The 25,960-nt window shown below is 37.3% G+C and overlaps 1 protein-coding gene and 1 long non-coding RNA gene across 2 annotated transcripts; one reads left to right on the forward strand and one right to left on the reverse strand.

The window, feature by feature from the left end:
• The first annotated feature begins 29 nt into the window (after positions 1-29).
• Positions 30-10,609, forward strand: LOC137019106 (uncharacterized). Its single transcript, XR_010894964.1, has 3 exons — positions 30-130; positions 4,724-4,947; positions 10,471-10,609. It is a non-coding gene; the product is annotated as an uncharacterized lncRNA (long non-coding RNA).
• Positions 10,610-18,410: 7,801 nt separating this feature from the next.
• cited2 (Cbp/p300-interacting transactivator, with Glu/Asp-rich carboxy-terminal domain, 2) lies at positions 18,411-20,707 on the reverse strand. The gene is made up of 2 exons (XM_067383144.1): positions 20,543-20,707; positions 18,411-20,332 (listed from the first exon to the last, which is right to left on the reverse strand). The coding sequence occupies exon 2, from the start codon at positions 20,326-20,328 to the stop codon at positions 19,660-19,662; it is 669 nt and encodes a 222-aa protein (XP_067239245.1). The 5' UTR covers positions 20,329-20,332; positions 20,543-20,707; the 3' UTR covers positions 18,411-19,659.
• Between the last annotated feature and the right edge of the window lie 5,253 nt (positions 20,708-25,960).

Raw genomic sequence — 25,960 nt, forward strand, 5'->3', positions numbered from 1 at the left:
TTTGTAGTATCCTTTGAAGGCTTTCAAATCAGACCTATAAATGTATAGATGAGTTATAGATGTACTAATCCAATTCTCATTCTGTTTTAGTGGTACCAAACCAAAAAACACCAGAGGTCAGTTGCTGTTGGTAGGTTTTTAATCTGTTGAAGCCTGACATGAATTGTTTTGAACTGAAACTTTAGACAAACTATAGAAGAAAATCTAAAAAAAGGAGGAAGTTTGCGTATGTGTTTTTTGTTGAGTACGATATTTGAAACATGAGGCATTTATGGCTCATATGGAGCTTATACTCAAGGATGGAAAAAAAATACCTCAGTTTTATTCATAGGACAAATTTGGTGCAGATGCTGATATTTATACAGCCAAAAGTAAGATGATATTCTGATAGCTTGTAATGTAAATAAATGAGATCTTTATAACAGTATAGCATTCATAAGTAAGCAATAAGGTACGAGAGGCTCCGTTTTGCGTCGTGCCTAACAACGCCCTTCAGCGGTGACGATTCACAATACAGCACTAACCCCGAGTACCTTATTGCTTTTATAAAACGGTTATGACACAATACAAATATTAAAGCCAAAAATATGAATCAATACAACTTTCATGAAATAAAGTTTCACTAAACTTCCTTCTGCTGGAAAAAATAGTCCCTTATCGGGAACAGCAACAAAAGTTACATTTTCGTGCCATTAGATGGAGGCAAAGACTCTTTATGAGTGTGTCAGTCAGTAGAGAAGACTTTTACATTGAAAAGACTGAATTGTTGTGAACACAGAACAAGACTCAACTGACAAATGCTTTGACTAGCGACTGTCAGTCATGGGAAAACCCCTTAACTGTTAAAAGGACAAGATAATGCATCGGACATTTAAACAGATTTTTTTATTATGAACATAGGACTGACCTAAAGGAAAATGCTAAATCTAAATGCAGGTAACAAACTCGCTCACTCGATCTCTTTCTCACAATACTCTTCTACATAATACAGTAAGGTTCAATGAACAATATAAATTGAGAACAAACAGTTTACGTTGCTAAGAGTGGTTGCTATGGGTGTTGTGTAGTGATACAAATAACCGTTGGGTGAAGCGGTCATAACTGTATTTTATTGTGAATAAAACACGGTCTATCTTTAAGAAAGTGTTCATCTTGAAATATTAATAACAATATAAGAGTTATTCTTGCGTTTACTTAAGGCATCTGTACCACAAAAGGGGCCATTTTTTGGAATTATACTAACTAAGAGGCCTTTTACTTACAAAAAAGTCTGAACTATCCATCAGACGACAGATGGCATGTAGTAGATTGTGTATAACAGTTTTTTTCAGCAAAGTTTTGATCATGTTAATAATTTAGAGCCCTTAGAAGTTTGTCTATGAAATATTAAACAGCAGGCTTTATAGGGTTAACATGCAAATCTGGGTGGCCCTCAGTTATTGACTTGTGTAAGTAATGTCTGAGGACCAATTTCTTGAAACAATCTGTTTAGTATTGGGATTTCATGGCTCCTATTAGCATTTATATCACATTTGTCCACCATAATTCCAGTCAATTGCACTCTAATCACTCCAAATCATGCAAATGGAGAATTGTGAAGTGATTAGCATCTCCAATGCAACTCACTCCATAACAGTGTCTGCACATTTCTAATTTTTGAAAATATTTGTCATGCAACTGCAAAACACGGCCACCCACCCATTCATCAAACAATATCATGGGGTCTTTAATGTATGACCTATGTAGTGCGCTTTTACACATTGATATTATCAAATTTGGGCATCAGAATCATTATTTTGCTATTTGAAATGGCACTTAGTAAAAGCCCAAATGAGTCTAAAGTGTTTGCAGGTCATGTTAAGGATTTGTAAAGAGTGGTGGGTGATAGTCTTTACCGCGGGCTGTCTATTTGATAATCCTTAGCCTCTTTGGCTTTTATTAGAGAATCTTTTAATCACCAGATAGAAATGATTCTGACATTGGCTCCAGGCTTAATTATTTCTCTCAGCCCCTGCATCTCAATTAATGATTGTAACGTCCTTGTTCTTTGAGAGGAGACAATGGATAGAATTGGGTTTGGTTCTCTTGCTTGGGTGTTTTGATAAATGTCTCTTTAACCTTGAATTGCATTTTGCCCCAACTGTCAGCATGTTACAGAGCTGGTGAGGCAAATACTTTGACCAATGTTTCTAGCCTTGTAGGTTTTGCGGTTATGTGCACAGATGGACTGGAATGAATGAGTGATACTGCTCAAACTGCTCACTTCCTGTTTTCCACAGCATAGGTCTCTTTTGACAAAGTCGCAACAGAATCTTGCTCTGTTTTTTATTTTTGGCTTGAGGGCTCCTGTAAACGAGCTGCTGACTCATGCAGTCAAATTAAGTCAGATTTGTCCATGTCTCCTGCCTCGCTCTCCTATCTCTCCAGGTGCTGTCAAAAGCACTGATCCTTGGACTGTGTTGCAGAGACAGTAATGTCCATATATCCTGCATATAATTTGCACGTTGTATTTAATGGTTGATAATGAGGCTTGCTATATTCTAAGATTTCTGTCCTATGTCATTTTTAAATCGCAGTCTGTGTTGTTAAAGTTGATGGCAGATGCCGATTTAAAGGTACACAATGTAACTTTTTTTGTTCAAAATGAACAAAATTTAAATAATGAGGCAATACATCATCAGTCCTTCTTCTAAAATGTGTTTTTGTTTTACCTTGATTTACTATGGTAAGCGTATTAAAAGTGTTTATATTTTAGACCTGATGGTATGGATTTCGCTGGAAATTGTTTACATACATCACTCACATGTACGTGTATCATCAAACTCTTAAATAGAGAAAAGTTGCTCTGGTTACTTTGATGGTGTAGGAGTGGGATAGGTTAGTTGTCACAAGAAGTGAGAAAGGTTGACATAGAGCATGCTAAGTCTAAAACCTCCAGGGAATCAACCATTTAAAAAACTGCAAAACAGTGGAGAGTTTGCTGGCAAAAAGAGACTGCGACAAATCTTGTAATAAAACAAGAATCAACATTAGATTGGCTTTTCAGAGATGGCGAGAACTGAGGGATTTGATATGTTGTAAAAGCAACATGCAATGCCTCAACAGGTAAGTACGGTATTTTATTGAACAGGTAAATTGCCATGTGTAGCTCTCTTCGCAGAACAAAACAGACCGGAACGCATGCAAGCTACAGCGATGATGGAGGCCTACATCAACGATAGATTGTTTGAAGAGGTTATAGTAGAGGTTATACAACTCCAGCAAAGATATTTACAGGGGTTGTAACTCGTGGAGAGCGATTGCTCAAAACTGAACATGTGTCGAATGCCTGTGTATGCATACAAGCTAAATGAAGTATACTTCACAAGGCTGTGCGTTCGACTGTGCATGTACATTATTGTACACGTAAAAAAACAACTTAACTGTCATGCAACTGCTCAGATATGTGAAGGTTGAAGATCCAAATGCAGTTTGTTAGGATAATAAACAAACACCAGCTGTGTTGCCAATTGCTTTCAGTTGAAAGTAGCTAAAACTGGTCGCTACATGTCGCTAGATGACATCATTCTGGCAAGTCCACTGAACTATATTAAAATAAATATAGATCAGTTGGCAAGTCACGGAATCTAGATAAGGTTTGTCCAAGAAGTTGCTAGATTTGTCACTAGGCTTTTGAAAAAAGTCTCAAAAGGGGCAGGAAATCTGCTAAATCTAACGGCACAATCGCTAAATTGGCAGCACTGAACACCAGGCAGGAATCTCAGGTAAATCGAGAAAACAAGCATTGGGTCAAAACTATGAATATGAGAAAACCAAAGACAGAACACTCAGAAATGCAGCATTGACACATACAAGACTTCGCAATGAATGACAGAATGAACCAGGCTTATATAGGCAGGCAGGAACTGACATTGAGAACCAGCTGAGAACAATCAGGAATAATGAGACTAGGCAGTGAGTTTTGGGTAATGTAGTTCATGAGGGAATGACAGTAGTCTGGGGTGGAGTGCCCTCTGCTGGCTATCAAGGGCATTAGAGCTGGTGATTGTGACACTAACAGAGTTCACTGTACAGCATTATCTAATATAAAGGGTCATTTCATTATGGTTGTTGTAGCAAAGGAAATACTGTGTCTATTAATGGGTAAAGCTACAGTAATGTCTTCAGCTAGTCAGCATGAGATCCTTTCCATCTAAACTGGTTATATCTCTTAGTAGTGAATGTTTTATGTGCAGTAATTCCGCAGTAACACAGAGCCAAAGCACAACCAAAACGATGTTCTTTCGCAGAACGTATGAAGTTTAGTTTTTCCTAAACTATGCCATAAAATAATTTTTGTTATAATTTTTTCCCCCCTACTAAAAATATCAAAATATATTTTAAACTAGTGAAATACTTGAGAAGAAAGCACAGTTTTGTGAGGTTATGTTTTTAATAACAACAGTTTGCCAGTGGAAGAAACCTCATTTGAAATACAATGAAATATGTAAAAATATTTTTACAGGAAAAAAGGCATGAATACTCATTGATACTCATAATAACATGATTTGAGCTGAAATTGTTTTATATTTGTAAACAAAAACCAGATAATCAGATTTTTAATATCAGAGAACTCTGGTAATGAAAATGAATCTTGCCTGTCATGTTACTGAATCAAAGAATGCTGTTTGAAAAATGGGAGAGGAATACAGATTTCTTATTTCAGCTTGTGTTTTATTCACAGGGGAGGATGGAGCAGCATTTGATGGGAAGATGTGTCACATATGCATGTAGCATAAGCTAACAGAGAGGATTTCTTCTCACGCTCTCAAGGAGACACACTCCAGCAGCTCTCCTGACATTGTATGTCACTGACTTGTTTGTAGGCAACAAAATCTCCTTGCGATGCAGGCTGGAGGAGGTGTTTGGATTCACAGTAGCAGAGGGGGGCTCAGAGCTAACTGTTAGGTATGAGCACAACCAACATTCCCACAGTGAAGGCAATTATAAAAGTCAACATCCCTCTGCGTTGACTTTAATGCAATTTGCACCCAGTCCTAGAACAAAGGAATGCAGTAATGTACAGAAGTCAGAAGTTCTGAGCTGGACAAAACTGCATTCCCAGTTTGCTAGTCATCAACATTTTATTAGACATGGAGTTTCAGTTATGTTATTTATAGGCTATGTGTAATACAGAATAGCAAGTGCGTTTATAGCAGTTCAACAGCATCATGACTTTTCTATGAAGCTTGTTTGTGACTTTTTATCTCACGTTAGTCTCTCAACTTTTTTTATCAGATTTGCGAGTTTATGCCTCAGCAATTATCCATTTTATATTTACTTTTTTTTTATTTAGTGGAGGAAACAAGCTTCCATACTTTTCACTGTTTGTATTGTGTTCCAGACAGACCATACCAGGTTTAGTGTTCATTGTTGCCAAGTCTACAATTTGGGCTACTTTTACACCAGGGGTCTCAAACTCAAATTGGCGGGGGGCCGTTTCTGTGATTGAGAGTTCATAGGAGGGCCATATTAGCATTCAAGTGCAAGAAAGCGCAACATTTCAGAAAATTTTATTTTCCTTTGCATTATTTCTCATTTACTTCAAATTTCATTAGGCCTACTAAAATATTTTTATACCTATACTATAAATATTTTATTTACCATACTAAATGTAAACAGCAGTGTCTCTCTCATTGTTACAGAGTGTAATATAATTATATAATACTATTACTAATATAATACTACTAATTTACTAATATAATACTAATATAATACTATTAATTGCAATAGTCTGGTGCAACTTCTCACATCCAACAAGGTGCATGGAATAAAAAAATTAGTAATTTAGGAACAAAACCAGCAACACTTGTGGCGTGGAGTGGTCAGAAATAAACAAAAAACTATCAACTTTATTTTGCCAAAAAATAAAAATCTCTCATTGTTACATACATTATTAGTTTTTAATATTTAGTGGAAGTATTTTCCCTTACTTTATGTTAGCTTAAATAACATTAAAATTTTGCACTGAACAACACTGTACTGAACAAATACAATCCCTGAATACATTTGTACTCACTTCTGTTTCTTGACAGACACCTGCAGCGCTTGTGCTCACACAGCTGGGCCACATTTGTCCAAGATGCCGTTTGAGCATCGGTAACATTTAATGGTTGCAACGGATGTGTTTCGGTGGTTTAAATCGATGCGTGTAACTTAAAGTGGAGTGCTTTTACTGTAATTTAGGTAAGCGCACTCGTTATAGAAGCGACGCAGTTGAGAGCGCGGCTCATGGTTGCATAGCAACGACAGACGCCACTGGAGCGAAAGAGCATTGGAAAGAAGGAGAATGCGGCGCGACCGCTTATGTGACGCGCGATATGTGAATGATCCCGTAGAACGGCGACTTTTTCTTTTCATATCAGACAGGTAGCAACTAGAGAATAATACTAATAATAATTTTAGCGGGCGGGTTATGTTTTATTTTTGAGACCACTGTTTTACACTGTTGCCGCGGGTTTTTAAAAAAAAATTTTTTTTTATTTTATTTTATTTTTTTGGTGAATGGGCTGGTTTTGAAAAGCAATTAGGCTGGTTAGGGGTTAGTATTTGTTGTAGCATTGTGTAGACAATCAGCAATGTGACTGACATTAGTAACTGTTTATTTTCAGTTTGCGCTGAACTGGTTTGGTGAAAAAAATCAGCGCGTCCAGCACTTGTTGGATTTAATCCAGTAGGCCTACGCCATCGCGCAATAGGCTGCAATGACTACTATTGGCAATCACAGCCTGTAGTAGTTCTGCCAATAGGTGGCGACAAGAGATCGTCTAAATCGAAGAACAAACTGATGTGACGTCATTTCGAACAAAATCAGGCCAAAACGAAGTTCGTTTTGTGTGGCTTCAGGCCCCGGTATACTTCAAAACAAAGTTCTTTTTCATTTTTCGTTTAGGGGTAAAACGAAGTTCGAAATGCATGACCAGCGACATACTGTAAATGAACATCTGACGCCACCCACACCGCTGAGAGCGACGGTTATATGAATATGTAAATATGTGCCGTGCACTTTCTTCTCAGTAACAAATTAAACACAACAAAAATGAGAAAACAGCAAGCATTTATTAAAGAAAGCATAAGAAAAACGTCTGATCATAACAGCATGGGAATGTTAGCACGAGCTCTGCAAAGTAGCACTCCAGTCACGTCACGTCATACCGCACTTTAAATCAAGAAGCTTTACAGTATCAAACATGAAAAAACAATAGTGCCTCTTTTTTTTTTTTTTTTTTTACAAGCACAACTTCATTTTGAACCATAAAGCGGCTATCCAGTGTGTTCATGTTTTCACCCGCGGAGATCTTACCTCAATGAATTCAACACACGAAATGACTCAAAGACGCGACCCACGCGAGTGAAGGCGGATCCTCAGCGCACACCTCCTATTACGTTATCGTCATGGAGTGGACCAATGTAGTACGAAGGTGTTTTTGTGCTGGAAAAGTTCGCTTTGGAAAGCTGTTTCGAACTTCCAAAAAGAACACAAAACGAACTTCTTTTTGGCCTGGTTTTGTTCGAAATGACGTCACAGCAGTTCGCTCTTTGATTTCGTTTGAAGTATACCGGAGCCTTTCGAAACGGCTTTCCAAAGCGAACTTTCAGGAAATTTCACTCCAGCAGCAAAACACCTTCGTACTACCATTGGTCCGTGACGATAACCTATAGGTGTGCGCCGAGGCTCCGCCTTCTCATTTCGTCTGTAGAGTTTGTTGAGGTAAGAGCGGGTGTGTCTCATACGTTCTGAAAAGTGAAGCCACGGGCTCTTTGATCGCCCCCTGGAGGCTGGATGCAGTACAGGTCATAAACCCCGCCCTCTCAATGCAGTCGAATGAGACTTCAGTGAAAACTTAAAAATAAATTCTGCTTCAAATAAAACTTTATGAAAAATGGTTTTGGTCATTTAAGGTAGTTGTTATCACACTGATATATATTCAATTGTTCGTTTTTGTGATGATTTAGATTTTAGCTAGCAATTTGATGCTATAAAAACGGGGCGTGTCGTCATGATTCTAACTTGATTGACAGCTCAGCTTGTCTGAGGACTGTCGGAGCTTCGAGGGGAGATTGAAGATGTATTAACTAACTGTTAATTTTCGATTTCTTTGTTATTTAACACCAACAAAATGAGTTGTTCAGCAGTAAACTGTACTAACCGACCTACAGGATCTGACGGATCACTGAACCTTTTTCTGTAACATTAAATATGGGTGTTATAAGCTAATTAATAAATGTTATTAGTTAAGATAACACACCTAATGTTAACAATGTCGGGAAAAAGCAGGTGATCGTTATCTGGCAGTTACTTATTATTTTTATGGGTATAAAATAATAATTAGCAGGACAAAACTAATGATAGCTTACTCTAATTACAGCAATCGATCTCCTGTAACATTAGTTGAACTTGATTTAAAATGGCAGGACCGTTTCTGACGATTTAGAGTTGTTTCTAGTGGCATATTATATTGATTTTATCTACTGAATTTGCTGTTTTAAAAGTATTATTGCTCTAGAAATAGAATAGCCTATTATTTTATAGGTAGAATTTTAAATTGTATATAATTTTTATAGTCTATTTAAAATACATGAATGATGACGCAGTCGTCTGGGCGGAAGTTTGATATCGCGACTCCGCCTCCGGCTCCACTGACGGTTCCTTCTGCGCATGCCCAGGCTCCAAACTTACGTATTGCGTAACATGTCAGCGCCCATTCGGTCGGCCATTTTGGCTTCAGTTCATTACAATGGAAGGAAGCGACGTCGCGTCGTCCATCTTTTTTTACAGTCTATGGGTAAGAGCTCCACACGTGAAAACATGAACACACTGGATAGCCGCTCTATAGTACAAAATGAAGTTGTGCTTCTGATGAAATGAGACACTGACACTGTTTTTCATGTTTTATACAGTAAAGCTGCTTGATTTTAAGCAATCTATTGAATACAGTGCTATATAAATAAACATGATGTGACTGGAGTGCTAATTTGCAGAGCTCGCGCTAACATACCAATGTTGTTATGATCAGCTTATGCTTTCTATAAAAATGCTTGCAGTTTTCTCATTTTTGTTGTGTTTATTTTATTATTGAGAAGAAAGTGTACAGCATGATTTACATATTCATCTAACCGTCGATCTCAGCAGTGTGGATGGCGTCAAATGTTTGATTGTCGCTGCTCACACATTTCGAACTTCGTTTGAAGTATATCAGGCCTTAAAGGTGCTAAAGAGGATCTTTTCGTCGACTGAGAAACCAAAGACTGTTGGTTGCGTAAGAACAACCCCCCTCCTTCACAGCTGTTTTCGAGGGAACGCCTCCCAAAACTCGTGCACGAATATTGGAACACAAGTGTTTGTTTACCACCGGCATTCGCTGTGTCGTGTTAGTGGATTCATTATGTCGGACTCACCGCAGTTAAATCATAATCTGCAGTTGTTACTCCTGACAAAAACACTGCATGCGGCGCCTGTGGAGTGTGGAAAGTTACTGGAGCGCGCAGCCGCTCTTGTCTTTCACAATGAACGTCATGGCAATGATTGACAAGCCAGAGGGCCAATCGTTTACGCGATTGGCTGATGTTTTCAAGGCCCTACCTCGTGCACAGATGATGTATATTAATATTATTCCTTTCAGTGCACCTAATAGTCTTTTATCAGTTAGAAAAAACAGTTTCAAGTAATACTGCAAAAATGTATAAAACAAAACAGCACCTTTAATTTTAAATCATTCAACAGAATTATTCAAAGACAAGTGGTGCTCACTGCAGAGCCAAATGACCTCCAGCTACACCTCTCTGGAGCCCAAGGGTGGAGCTTAACATATTTAATGGGTGGAGAAATAGGGTTATGGGTAGGGTTAAGGTGTGGTTGGGGGATGCAGCTCCACCCAATCTGTGCAAATAAGACAAAGATTTTAATTTCTTGTTTATTGAACTGTTGTGTGAAAAAAATAACCCTTTCGATCATGCTCGTTCCAAAACGTCGATTCATTCAAGAATTAAACCCTTATAATCAGTCATTGAATCATTTGCACTTTGCTTGTCTGTCTCAGATGTTTCCCCTAAAATGTTTTAGGAGAGAAAAAAAATTAGAAACAATTGTCACAAGATCATCTTGAGAGAATTTTAATGAGAAATGTTCAGACTTTGGATTGATCACAGACTTTGAGCACAGTGTGTGACAAATTAAATTGGGAGGTTTCAACTCCAGGGCCCTGTTTCCACCTGGTATTAAGATATGTTTTGGTCAATCGGATCACAAGTGGACGAGGGAAACACATTGGCCTCCGTCTCTTTTGTCCACTTTCAACCACTTCTGTCCTAATTTCTTCGAGGGGAGGGTCTATGGGCGAGGTTGATTGTGATACTTTTTACAATTCATCTCAATCACAAAAAGCGTCCCAATCACCCTAAATTTACCCAATGTTTTTTTTTTTCTTTCAGATCTTTCAATCTAATGGACAAAATAAGCTTGCGCAATTTACATATGAATGCACCTGGAAACGATGGAAAACATACGGAAAACATCAGCTTTTGTTTCTGCTCTGACAGCTGCAAGACCACGCTGGATGCTGTGAGTGCGTGTTAGAAATCAGGAATGGCGAGAGAACATTTTGCTTGGTACGTTTTTGTATTCAAACCAAACTTGGGTCTTCAGCCGACAAAGTTCAAATCCCATCTGGCTAGTGCACTCCATAATGTTTATACATTAGGTCAGCAGGCAGAGGTGGTCTTTAGTAGCTGTTTGAACACATTCAACCACATGAGCATTTCCACTATGAACTCAATCCGGTCTAATGCATTTTCAGCTACCTCTGGAAGTGGTTGAAAGTGGACAAGCTCAAAATGTTTTATACCCCATTTACATCGGTATTTAGCGTCATCCACTTGTGATCCGATCAACCAAATTCATCTTAATACCAGGTGGAAATGGCCTTGATGGAGACACACGTGAAATGATTGGGGTTAAGCCAGTCTATCCAAGCTCTCCATTTAATCTCATTTCTGACCAGTAGGGAAAATTGACATATTAAAGAGATCTCATTCCATTTGTGATTTTCTGGGTCTCACATTATGCTGACTTTCTTCATCTTTTTTAATCATTTCACTATAAAAAAAAAAAACTAACACTATTCATTTTCTGCCTTACAAGCACTAGTAGGCCTATTTCCTTTAGGAAAAGCAAATGGGAAAAAGAATTACTCTCCAACATGAGTGCTTATCTGAGCAAGCAAAAAGAAACAATTACATCTCAGAGGAAGACATCAACAGCAGCAATGGCTATGAAGCCTTATTAAATGAAAACTACCTCTTTAGCCTCTAGAATGGCATTATCACAGACTGACTCATAGCCGTGTCATGGTAATGGATATGTTGATAGGTCCCATGTAAGTGTCCAGTGCTCTTTCATGCAGTGCAATGACAGCATCTGCGGTGCATTAAGCTGTAAAAACATGCTGTTGTGAAACTCACCTCTGAGCAGCAGGGCAGAACCTCCATTGACAGACTGATATAATGGATCTCACTTAGTATATTAAACAATGTCACAATCCAGATCAGTGTCATCCGCCATTTGCCTGTTAACAGAATGTTCTACACACCGATTTAGTGTCATTACTGTTTTAGTAGGATGATTAATATACCAAAAGAAGGACATGAGTGATTATTTCACACTGGAAATAACATTTTAGAACATGATCAAGAACAAAAAGGTCAAAGTTAGACAGTTTATGGTCTAGTTAGCACCTGCTGTTAGATGCGGTAAATAAAATTTGGTTCTGAAAAGCATCTATATCTATTAACAGCCATTTAAAAGCAACCATGCATTCTGATGAAGTTGTGTTTTGTGTGTTTTTGCTTTCGGTAGCTTACAGCGCCAGAGATATGAGCAGCGCGTCATCTTAAGGTGTTAGATCCAGTCACTGTTCTGCACCAGAGTGGCTCCAGTCAGTTTTGTGTTTCTTTTCCAAATTCAAATGGCGTGTCATGTGCGAGACGTCGCAAAAGACGTAACACGTGAGTGCAATGGTTAAAGACTCCGGCTAGCGAATGTTTACATGTTGCTGTTGGTTAATGAAGTTTGAATGGATAAACTCGCAGTTCAGTTGGTCTCTTGTCATGTCAAAAGTGGTGAGACTTCTGTCATGAAACTCTAAATGGGCAGGCTATTAGGTCCTTAAATCAACTGCTCGTAATCACATCATTATATCTGTAGGACACAGATGATTTGTTCCTTCAAATACATGAGTAGCATTTGCCTTAGCAGTGCAGCACGCTTTCAGAAACCCTCCACCTTCCCCAGCTCCACCTGTATAGATCTGCTATGGGTAATTCATGTACGCTATATTGTACAGCAGCAGAATTTTTTATATTTTATATATAAATATGTTGTGACATCAAATTGACGTCCACACACTGATGTCCAATTGACTTACTTAATTTTTTTGACGTCAATTTGACGTCCACACACTGATGTCCAATTGATGTAGAAAGAAAAAAAACCCTGTCAAATTGACGTGAAAAACTTGACATCCATTTGATGTCCACACACTGATGTCCAATTGATGTTGAAAAAAATATCAAATTGACGTCTAAAAACAGTCAAAAATGCAAATCAAACTGATATTCTTTCGACCACCAAAATAACGACACAAAAGCAATGCAATGAAAGAAAAATACAAAATTCTGTCATGAAACTCTAAATGGGCAGGCTAATAGGTTCTTAACTCAACTGCTCATAATCACATCATTATCTATAGGACACAGATGATTGGTTCCTGCTGTATTAGTTAGCCTTTGCAGTGCAGCACGCTTTCAGTAACCCTCCACCTTCCCCACCTCCACCTGTATAGATCTGCTACGGGTAATTCATGTATGCTATATTGTATAGCAGCAGTATTTTTTTATATTTTATATATATATATTTTGACATCAAATTGACATCAATATTTTGGCATCAAATCGACGTCGTTTTTTTACATCAAATTGACATCAATATTTTACATAAATTTGACATCCACACACTGATGTGCAAGCGATGTTGAAAAAAACCCATCAAATTGACGTCATTTTTTGACATCAAATTGACATCCACACACTGGTTCAATTGACGTCGAAAGGAAAAAAAAAACGTCAAATTGACGTGAAAAACTTGACATCCATTTGACGTCCACACACTGATGTCCTATTGATGTTGAAAAAAAAAAATCTAATTGATGTCAAAAAACAGGTCAAAAATGCAAATCAAACTAATATTCTTTCAACCACCAAAATAAAGACACAAAAGCAATGCAATGAAAGAAAAATACAAAATTCTGTCATGAAACTCTAAATGGGTCCTTAACTGAGCTGCTCGTAATCACATCATTATCTATAGGACACAGATGATTGGTTCCTGCTGTATTAGTTTGCCTTAGCAGTGCAGCACGCTTTCAGAAACTCTCCACCTTCCCCAGCTCCACCTGTATAGATCTGCTACGGTTAATTAATGTATGCTATATTGTACAGCAGCAGAATTTGTTATAATCCACACGCTGATGTCCAATTGATGCTGAAAAAAATATCAAATTGACTTAAAAAAAACAGGTCAAAGATTCAAATCAAACTGATATTTTTTCGACCACCAAAATAACGACACAAAAGCAATGCAATGAAAGAAAAATACAAAGTTCTGTCATGAAATTCTACATGCGCAGGCTAATAGGTCCTTAACTCAACTGCTCGTAATCACATCATTATATCTATAGGACACAGATGATTGGTTCCTGCTGTATTAGTAGCCAATGAGCTTGCATGCTCAGTCTTCAAATACATGAGTAGCATTTGCCTTAGCAGTGCAGCACGCTTTCATAAACCCTCCACCTTCCCCAGCTCCACCTGTATAGATCTGCTACGGGTAATTCATGTACGCTATACTGTACAGCAGCAGCATGTCTTACTTGCTCATGGCAACATGTCTTATATATATTGGCAGTAGCAAATCCCGTACTTGCTCTGCAGCAGCAGCAAAAATTCAAACACTCCGAGAGTTGTCATGACAGGAGTTTTATTCAGCAAACTTCAAATTAATAATACAAATGTAAATAAAAACAAAACTGCACCTATTCTGATTGAGAACAAAGATCAATGGCTGCCTGGCCCTTCTGGCATCCCATACCCCCATATCTGTCCCATGCTGATCGGAGATAGCTCTTTATGTATTTGATGATGTCAGATTATGATGTCAGATTATGTAAAGATTATTTTGGCTAAAAGTGGGTAACTCATAGCCGGAATATATCAGGTTTATAGTTAACCGAGGCGGTGAAATGATAGCTATTGCTTGCTGGGAGGGAGCTGATTGAGACGCACCCTAGGACTAGGCTAACGTTAACGGACTTGTAAAGTTGCTACTACTTACATATTTCAAGTGATAAGCCATATTTGAGGTCGATGAATGATAGGCGAATGTTTGTATTTCCTTCCGTTAACGATATTTCCTTCACGAACTGCGTGACTTGTATCCAATGCCTTGAAGTATCAAGCCAATTTGGGATTTTTTTCAGTATATCTTGTTCACGTTGTTTTTTTAACCTTCTTTTAACAACTATCGTAATTAATTTTGGACATTTGCCTCAATGCCATCTAGCAATAGCAGTGACGTAAATTAAAATTATTGACATGATTTGATCAGCAGCTGATTGGACAAATTTGACCCAAATATCACATCTAACCAATCACCTGTATTTAATTTTTTTTGTGGGCCAAGGAAGGTCTTTTTTTGTTTGCGCTGAAGTAAATTTTAAATAATAATAAAAAAAAAAAATAGTCTGGCCAATCCGAGGCCCCTGCACAAGTGGGGCCCCTAGGCTGCAGCCTACGCAAGCCTGTGCGTTAATCAGCGCTTGTATGTATTGTTACTCTTTAAGGATATAGTGTCTCTATCATTGTGAAATATGTATGTAATGATTTTAATTTATATGCCATGGATCATTGATTAAATGTAATCATTCATTACAACTGTGAGCAGAGTATATCTGACACAGACAAATTATTTCCCCCAAAATGAATTTCTTATTAAAGACAGATATTCACTGAAGCGTTTGGCATTCCACTTCCATTCCTCCTTTCTCTGTAACTATGCCTATGTGTTTCCGTAATTACCATTCTTACTTATCTCTGCCCTGCTCTGTAAATGTAATTTCCCTCGTCGCAAATAAGATGGTTTTAATTCTCCTCCACTTCCATGAGTCTGTCTCTTTTTTTTACTTAATTCTGAATGAAGTGGCAGAATTTGAAACTCTGCCAAAAATCTGAAGGACAGCAGACCTTGAGGAGGAGCGTGTGCCCGCATATTCTCTGCAAAATTCATCTGGGAGTCTTATGACATTTCCTTTTTATTAGTCTCAATTATTGATATAAGCTGTGTTTAAAATTCTTTTCAAATTAACTTGCTGTAATGGATACATAATGGTGCTCTGAATAATTGCCTTTGCAAGAACTAATGAATGAAGGAACTTGAGAACTTAGCCACCAAACAGACAGTTTAACTCCACAGGCTCTTTACATGAGGGTCTCCTTTACATTTAATAAGGGAGAAGGAAATCCTGTTGGTTTCTGCTTTTAAAAATGGTATTACTGAAACATCCATTATAAGTCAATATCACTATGGGGAAGCCATGAAAGTACAATTAAAGTGGCATCATTTGAGCAAAATATGTATCAAAATAACTACTTCAATCAATGTATTATTATATTAATTTGTCTAGTCTTTTGGACAGAAGAAAATGTATGTACTGTTAATGAAATATATTCAACCTCATGTCTTTCCAAACCCATAAGACTTTGATTACTCTTTGAAACAAATCAAGATATTTTTAATAAAATGTAAAACTTTCTGTCTGTCCATTGATTGTCCATGGTAACCATAACTTCCAAGATCCAAGAAACTCATAAAGACATTGTAAAAATGAATCCACATTAATCAAGTAGTTTCAGTGCAAAGATACATAAAAGCCTAAATTAAATCTGTTCATCATATAAAGTGATCATATCTCTCCACAAGACTTCGATTAAACTGCTCAATTCATATGGATTCATTTTTGTTACCTGGACTTTCAGTGGAGGGACAGAAACCTCTCAGGTTTTATAAAATATATCTAACTGTCTAACTGTCCCTTTTTGAGCATGGACGTGAAAATACACTATCTAAACTTAAATCATTGTAATTCAAGAATGCTTTGGAATATAGACCTAAGTTTGGTCTTGTTTTATAGAACGCACTTAGCAGATAGCACTTAAAAAAAAAAAAAAACTATGAAAAAGTTATAGAAGTTAAAATTTACTGTAAATCAAATCTACTGTACTAAAAAGTTTTTATTTTATATAAAATATATATTTTACAATATAATTTTTACTCTAAAATTGATATAAAATCCAAGCCATATATGTCTAACCAAGTTGTGTTCCAAATTTGAAGTTGATACCACAAAAATTGACGTTCCCATGAAATTTTGTTTAGGCATTGTACCATAAAAAACCACCGGTGTCACCCACGTTCCACTGAAATTTCTTTGATGCATTCTCCTGTAACCAATTAATAAATTTCTGTCCAAATATCACTTCTATCAAAAACAGATGACAAATATGGAAGCTTGAGATTCAGACCTTTCCAAATATATGTTTTTTGACTATAAAATTGTTCAAATAAATTTTGTAATATGAAACATGACCACTGGGGGAATGAGCCTGCTAAAGGGATTTAAAGTACCATTTCCATGGTAAGTCAATGTCCAATTTCAAAATGGTTTTCACAGGATGAATGCTGAGTTTTTAAGCTTTTGAATGATACCAAATTTATGATGATTACTGAAATATGCAATGCAAAAAAGGCAATAAATAAAAACAGTGCCAAGTTAAAGGGTTAGTTCACCCAAAAATGAAAATAAAGTCATTAATTACTCACCCTCATGTCGTTCTACACCCGTAAGACCTTTTTTCATCTTCAGAACACCAATTAAGATGTTTTTGATGAAATCTGATGGCTCAGTGAAGCCTCTATTGCCAGCAATGTCACTGAACATCTCAAGATCCAGAAAGCTTCTAAAAACAAATTTAAAACAGTTGGTTCTACCTTAATATTATAAAGCAACGAAAATACTTTTTGTGCACCAAAAAAACAAAATAACGACTTTTCAACAATATCTCATGATGGGCGATTTCAGAATACTGCTTCGAATCTTTTATTTCAAATCAGTGATACGGCGCGCCAAAGTCACAGGATTTCAGCAGTTTGACAGTTTGACACGCGATCTGAACCATTGATTAAAAAATAAAAAAAGATTCGAAGCAGTGTTTTGAAATCGGCACAAAAAGTATTCTCGTTGCTTTATAATATTAAGGTAGAACCACTGTAGTCATGAACTGTTTTAAATATGTTTTTAGTACCTTTCTGGATAGGTCTGGATAGGTCGAAGGTCTTATGGGTGTAGAACGACATGAGGGTGAGTAATAAATTACATTATTTTAATTTTTTTGGGTGAACTAACCCTTTAAGGGGTTTATTTGTGTTTCAAAGATGAGCCAAAGTCTCATGGGTTTGGAACAACATGAGGGCGAATAAATGATGACAGACTTTCATTTTTGAGTGAACTATCCTTTTAAATACAAAAAAATAGACCATTTTAGAGATGGTTAAAATCCTCTGATTCATAAGACAGCTATTACATCAGCACTTGTAGTTTTATCATCATTTGCACAATCATATTTCCATTACATATAACTCTGAAAGAACATTTGATATCATTGTCAAATAAAGTTCTTGTCTTGAACGAATGAGGATGAGCTTATTTTTCATTTCTGTATATCTTGATTTCCAAAATATGCTAATGCTCAGTCTATCAACCCTTGATGGTTTTTAGACTGTACTTGACACTAGTAAGCTGACAACTCTGAGAAGCTTCAGTTTCACTGCAGGACAAACTCTGCTGAATGCTACCTATTTGCATGATAATTATTCATGCAGTGAAACTGGATGCTTTACCCAGCACTTGGTCTTGCATTTAAATGCACATCTACAGTACCTTTTTTTGAAATGTTCATTTCTTGTTCTAGTAGAAAATGTGCACAGGCTGCCCAAAGTGTCAGATGACTTAATTTAATGAGAAGACTAAAAAACAAAAAGAGTATTCTTTGGGTATTTGTTCTTGTTGACATGCGTTAATTAAGCATAAAAAGCTAATCAAAAAGGCTAAAACCAATTAAAATGAAACTCTTGTTGCATGTTATATGCAGATTTATGATGTTGCAACAAAAATATTGTATTATGTTGATTATAACAGAACTTTAATTGTAAAACTGACATGAAAAGAACATCATTACCAAAATTTGGAATCATAAAAGAACAGAGCATTGACTTCAGTAATGAGCCTCTGCTGCTTTATTCATGTTTGCAAATTAAAATATAATAAATTAACATTTTTTTTTTCTAAAAATATACAAAAATACTGTAAAACTTTCCTAGAAAGCCTCAACACAGTAGTATTGCCATGTACCGCATACTATAATAAGCACAGTGGTCTATCTATTTCGAAAACCGATGAAGATGAAACTCTTCTGTGTTGGGATATTTCCACATTCCCTTCCTTTACAACATTCCAGACTATGACATTCAGAATTGGAATGTCTTTTCCAGAACTTTTCGATACACTGTACTCAATTAAGCATATAGAGTAACCGGTAAATGCGCACTCTCGCACACATTCATATCACTTCAATAGATGTTTTTAGGCTCTGATATACACACAAGCATCATGGAGGCAACATAGGCCTGAGTAGATGTCGAAAGGGTGGAGAGAAGAACAACTTGAAGCATCTGCTCACAGTTAAGTGAATCTCTGAGCAGCACAGGGTTCTGGTAAATATGGCCACTAAAGTTTATAGTACATTGCTGATTGAGACAATTACACACTATTATCTACAATCATGTCACATAACCACCAACATTATTTAGAATATGCATTCACTGACATCTGATATCACTGGAGGTCTGAAGGAACAAAACGTGATTTATTTATTTATTTATTTTTTTTGGTCTGCTACATTAATACTGAACAGACTTTCTGGGCTTTCTTTGCTTTTCTCAATTTCCAGCCCCTGCGTATGATGCATAGCATGACTCTTGGGTGTCCAAACCATCCTCATGCAAAACAAATCCATTTCTGTTACATAATGGCATAAACTAGCTGTTAAAAGTTTGCTCTTGAACGATTTACTTCCATAGCCGTTTTGTTCCGTGGGTTTATCGTTTGGATTTCAGGGTTCCCACACTTTCTGACCAATTAATTTACATGATTTTGCCAATGACTTCTCCAATCATTTGTGATTTGAAAGTTTTCTTCTTCTAGAAATACAGAGATAGCATTCATTTTTAGCCAAAGCAATACTTGAGCGTAACTAGAAAAATTGACTACTAATTTCCATGACCATTTACATTACTTTTTCTAGGCCTGGAAATCCCATTTTTGAAATTCCCTGTTATATCCAGGACTGTGGGAACCCTGTGGTTTATGGATCTCAGAAAACACACCAGTAATATCAGTCTCATAAAAAAAGGACAAAGCCATAGAATGAACAAAAACGGAAAAGGTCGTGAGATTAACAGCTCACTCGGCTAGGCTGTTGCTTACAAACAAAGTCTGTCATGAAATCGAACTCATTCTGTCCCAGCCACAGTTCTGGCAGCTCCTTTATTCGGTCCAAGCCCATTTCTATCACCAGTGACATCAAGACCTCCTCGTCAATAAAATCCGTGTCGATAACGTTGGGGGGCAGCATTGCTGCAGGCATGTGGTGGCCAGGCAGAGGAACCCCAGACGTGTTCTGCTTAGCGTTACTGTTTTGGAACTGCTGTCCTGTCCCGTTTAACTGGTGGCTTGCGGGGTGCAGTTCGTGCATGTAATGGTGATGATGGGAAGGATGCGTGTGGTGACTGTAGTAAGGCGTGTTGAGCTTTTGCAACTGCATGCTGGCAGCGAGCTGCTGCCCTTGTCCGACAAACTGGGAGTTAAAGCGGGCAGGCAAGTTGCCATTGGGGATCCCTCCGTTTATATTATTCCCAGAGGCCATGGAATGCCGGATCCCGTGATTTGCGTTTACATTCCCTCCCGCGTAATGCATGTGATCTCCCATGATAACGTTATAATGTTGTTGCTGTGGAAGCGCGTTGGAAAACTGTCCCATTCCCATCCTGCGCGCGGAGTGCTGATGCCCATTCACAGCATCTGGGAAACGTCCATGGTTCATTGCCATCATTCGGTCTACCATTCCCCTGGAAAACAGTTTGCAGAAGTTAATATAAAAGTTCATATAAAATTCGCGTAAACATATAGTGCCGATAAATCTGCAAACTCGCAAAGGACATAATGGTTTGGTTTATTCAACATTTAAAGCGAAGCTTGTTTGCAACATGCACGAGTAAACACACGCGTCTAACTGTGTCATGAACATTGATAAGCAGGCTAAACTTTGTAACCTTTACCTCTCTGCTTAAATCTGCTGAGTGCGTCGCACCACCGCAGTCGGCAACAGCAAAAAGTAACTGACAATCCCAGAGATGAAAGAGTTTACAATCCCTCCTAATCCAAGTCAATAAAAAGCGTATGCTCTCCAAATACAGACCGCATTCAGCGCCAGCCTCCGCATCAAAAACATTACGAAAAAAACTGCTGCATGCTTCTCGGTCAGCACTCATATACAATCAAGCCAGGGGCGGAGCAAAGCCAACCTTCAATCTGACTATACTCAAGACTGTGGCAAGCCGTTTTATCATGTACGCTCTTCCTAACTACTGTTTAAAATGTAAATATACCAGTTTTACTGTTCCTAGGGGGTAGTACTTTAGAATTTAAACTTTTCCTGAATCTGTTGAATAATAGTCTTTGGATTTTTAACAAAAATTAAATTAGTAGGCTACCAACCACTCTGACCAAGCAATTTGCTTTATACATTTACACCAAAATCAGAGTACACATATCTTTAGATTAAAATTAAAAAGACAAGCTAAAACAACAGTAGGTAAATATGAATATTTATTAATGAACCATGCTGAAAATCAACTTATTTGAAAAATATTGTTAGCTGATGCAGACTGGCTAGCTAACTAGTTAGCTGATGCTAACTTGAGGTAATTTTTTAAAAAGTACAAATATTTTTATTCAACCACCTAGTAACAATGGAGGTGATGTTCAGAACGTGGTTACTACAGTAATTATAATGGGGCGTAATTATACCTCAATTATATCACTTAAAGTGAAATCCGTTTTCTCTCAGGTAGGCTATGTCGCCAGCTTCACAGTGAATTCTTCTATGGCTGAATCCCAAACGGCACCCTAAACCCTCACGGTCTTCCTCTGAGTCCACACTTTCGTGTAGTAATGGCGCTTTGACTGCATCTGCATAGCTCGCAAAGTGCGCTTAGCTGAAGTTCAAATGACCGTGCGCAAAGGAGGCGCTCGTGAGCACCCTTCTGAAACCTAAAATGATGAATGGGACACCCTAAGATCTCATGGACGACATGCGAATGCTGCAGCCATTGTAAAGGCGGATTTATACTTCTGCGTCGGACCTACACTGGAGCCTCTGTGCCGTAGACTATGCATGTATTTTCATTTATACTTCTGTGACGTTGCCTATTGTCGACATGCATGCAGACCACTAGTAGGCAGTGTCCACGGTAATGTTGAGTATCAAGGCAAAAGCCGAAGAAGAAGCATCTTGTCATGTACGTTTTCAGAGAAGCTTACAAATAGAAACAGCAGAGAAGCAGCAAATAGGTAACGACTTTTGTTGCAGTTTGACTGCATGTGTCCCCTGAAACAGCATATTTTCAAGTTGAAACGCTCGCTCTTCTCCTATTGCTCCACGTTTTTTGACCCGTGGAAGGGGTTCTAGCAGACCAATCACAGCGCTTGCGGTCTGCGTAGAATTGACGCATTGTTACATTTGGTGCACGTCAGGCTACGTCGTAGGCTACGCGTGGTAGAAACAACAGTACTGGAGCTACGGCGCACACTCGACGCAGAAGTAGGCTATAAATCAGCCTTAAGTCCACAAGACCGAAAGTGCATAGAAGTGTGCCATTTGGGATTCAGCCTATCACTCTCTTCAACGTAGACCATAGCGACAACAAAAACATATCTTGACTTTATCTAGTAGTTATTTTGTAAAAAACAGTAGGGGGCGTTTCACCCCACTGTTTTCTATTATTTATTCCAGAATTCCTAGTAGCAATTAAATAGGCACTAGTGTGATTTTATCAAACACTAGTGTGTTACTACTAACGTTTTAATGAAATTTTTTAATTGAAATGAAAGTAGCCACTCTGACTTTTCACTAAATGTGACAAGTAAAAAGCAACTGCAAGTAGTGAGAGTAAAGACATATCTACCTATCTAATAATTTATCTAGACAATTAGTAGTAGACTTACTGAAACTGGAATAAATGTAAAATCTGAAAAATAAGTAGCATATATAGGCTTCTAGTAGTATTTAATGGTTAATAGTAAAAAAAAAAAAAGATACTAGCTAAAATTATTTAGGCTAATAACTAAAAAGAAAATAGTACACTGTTAAAAAAAATATTTTCAAAGTTGCAAATAAAACTAATTATTGGAGTGCATTTAACAAGAAAATGCTATTTCAGTCTTTATACTTCACGTTTAATTCAGTTTGCTACTTGCAGTTTCATTTTAATTTTAATTATTTGTACAGTTTATCAGTAATTTCTGAGAAATTGTTTCTTACAGTTTTTGCTTTTGTACTGGAATAAATGTTAAAACGGCTTGCCGCAAAAGTCTGGATCTGGGCTCGTGCAAAACGTGGACCTGAAGCGCGCGACCAATCCCCTTCCGCGCGCATGGAGCAACACCGCTGCACACATTACCTCATTGCGGCTATTTCTGTTCACGGCAAGAGTGAGCAAAACATGGAATCACGTTTCACAGGTTTTTAAAGGCAGTGTGCGTGCTCGAACCTCCATTAACAAGATCAATTGATTGAGATAAACAGGGTTGCTGAGTGACACTTTACACTACAGTGCCCGTGTCACACACATTTTTCATGTTCATGTAATTTACACCAACACTTAACGATAATATGAGTTATATTGAGTTGTGACAACATTATTTTAACCAATTACAAAGGTAAATACTGAAAGTGGTTTTGAAATGACTGTCAAATGAACATTCTCCTCCTGAGGTGACAGATGTTGAAAGTCTGTAAAATAAAAAAAAATGTACAAGACAAAACTAAGAAAGTATAAATTCACATGAGTTATGCTAATTTGATTTGCAATCATTTTAGTATTTGTTCAATTTGTTCTGTGATCACACTCTAACTTGAACACTAAAGTGTCAGTTTTGTCCACAGTCAAACTTAAGCATATAAAACAGAACAAAGGAAAAAATGAGCAGCAATTAAATCCCAGGAGTGCTGATAAGACCAGTCTGTCTGCACTGCTGCCAACTAATCTTCACGTTCTGCACGTCCAAACCAACACGCCTGCTGAGAGACAGTTGACAGTGGGTTTGATTTCAAGAAATCATGTAAACAAACCAACTTAGACATGTAGAATGTGGCATGGCATATAACGGTCTTAAAACCAATAAGTGATCAACAATTACACTTTTTGAGCTGTTTACGTACCCGACAAGGAAGGCATATTTTCTTATCACTGAGTTTGTAAGTTATTATTTGAGGAAATTAAGAATGATCTCTTGATAGATATTGCTCTAATAGAGAAGTAAATGGAGGGGATAAGAGAGTAAAAACATGTTCTGGAAGATAAACATGAAAAGAACACCTGATTTAAATTCAACAGCCTGGTAATAATGTCAAAATTAATTGCAATCTTGATCAGAGCTTCATGCATTTTAAACATCTCAACTCTAAATACAAGCCATTCCAGTTCAATTATAATGTATATGTGTTTACAAGAAAGCAGCACCATTGGTTGACATGATCATTGTTTAATGGGCCCATTAACACAGTCATTAATTAATCCTATTGTGACCATCTTTGCATGTGTGATTGAAAAGTTTTGTCCGAGCAAAGCATCCAGCATGTGATGTGTGAACGTGAGCATTGTGCTATTGAGAAAGGCAGATAACCCTATTCAAAGCAACTATGAAAGTTGCTTTTGGGTGAACTGTGCCTGCTAAAAATGGCAATTAGGTTTTCCCCCCTTAATTGCAATATAAGATCTAAAATGATACGCTGTTTGAAGAGAGAAAGCCAGAAGGATGATGTCCATGTTTAATGAAATATCTATATATAGACAAGCATAATCGAGAATCAGATTAATGGCCTGTACTTCATTAATTTTGAGACACTCTCCTTATTCTGTCAAACAAGAGCAAGTTATCCATATCTTTAGAGTTTAGAGTTTGTATGCATAGAAAGACACATCCAAGTGTTGCTTTAGTTTCAGAGGCTGCTTAGACAATAGCATTCCAGAAGCCATTTAATCCCAAAGTCATGCCTGAATCAGACTCACTAGGGAAACTAACTAATGAGCTTTACACCCTCTAAGCCTTGTGTTCGAAACCTATTGCACATTTGTGTCGCAAGAAGACACTCGTTGATTTGGGAACTTTTGTTTTGAAAGCAAATGTAACATGCTTTGTTAGTGCTAGTGGATTTTTTTTTCTGTTTGGTTTACTGGATCTAATTTATTGCCTTAGTTTTTGAAAAAAAAGAAAAGAAAAAAAAAAGAACACTGTTTTTATTAGATGTGGTGTAAAAATGATATTTTTTAATCTCGCTGCATTGTAACCTACCAATAAAATGTCAGGGGCCATATAATTTTATTTTAGGGAACAGGGTTTATTATGGACAATAAATTACAGGTAAATTGTTGCTCATATACTCCAGGTTTCATTTGAGGATCTTGAGGATATTTATTTCAAGTTAATAAAAATAAAAATGTCTAATATATTTTCCATCCTTCAGTGGAGGGTGAACGTGATTTCACCAAGTTCAACATGTTCCTGGAACAACATTCCAATCAACCAATCAGATTTGAGTTTGCAAGTTTACAGTTCATGTCAAGTTTAGGCTTACAACCAGGGTTAGGTGCCTCTACATCAGTGTTATTCGCTTATCATTTCCCTCTGATTTTAGGGATAAGTTATGGGTAGGGATTAAAGGGTTAGTTCACCAAAAAATGAAAATTGTCATTTATTACTCACCCTCATGTCATTCTACACCTGTAAGAAGCTTCATGAAGCAGTGTTTTTAAATCGGCCATCACTAGATATCGTTAAAAAGTGTTTTTTTTTGTCGCACAAAAATTATTCTCGTTGTGTTATAATATTAAGGTAGAACCACTGTACTCACATGAACTGTTTTAAATATGTTTTTATTACCTTTCTGGGCGCTAAAAGTGTCTTGCTGGCAATAGAGGCCTCACTGAGCCATCGAATTTCATCAAAAATATAACGTCATGAGGGTGAGTAATAATTGACATTATTTTTATTTTTGGGTGAACAAACCCTTTAAAACATCATTTTCAGACAGGAATGTTTTTCCGGGATCTAGAAATTATGTAGATCCAGGAACATGTCTCACTTAGCAAAATCAGTGGCGAGCATCATGTGAGACCATATAAGCTAAGGAGAGTTTTACAGCACAAATAAATGAGTTGGTAACCTCGAATACTTTCTCGCCCAAGATCACCTTTACCCTTGGGTGTTGAAATGTTTGCACCTGCAGTGCAGTGGTGCGTGATAACAATTTACCCTTCTAAATTCCGGAACTGTCTATAACAGTCATGCTGGTGTGTGATTGATAATGACAAGTTAAATAACAACTGAAAACATAATAGCAGCACATGTAACAGCCATGTGTTCCTTATCTCAGGATCACTCTGAATCACTTTTTGTCTTGGTTGCTTTCACTT

The sequence above is a fragment of the Chanodichthys erythropterus genome, chromosome 4, assembly GCF_024489055.1.
Source record: "Chanodichthys erythropterus isolate Z2021 chromosome 4, ASM2448905v1, whole genome shotgun sequence".
NCBI classification, from domain to species: Eukaryota; Metazoa; Chordata; class Actinopteri; order Cypriniformes; family Xenocyprididae; genus Chanodichthys; species Chanodichthys erythropterus.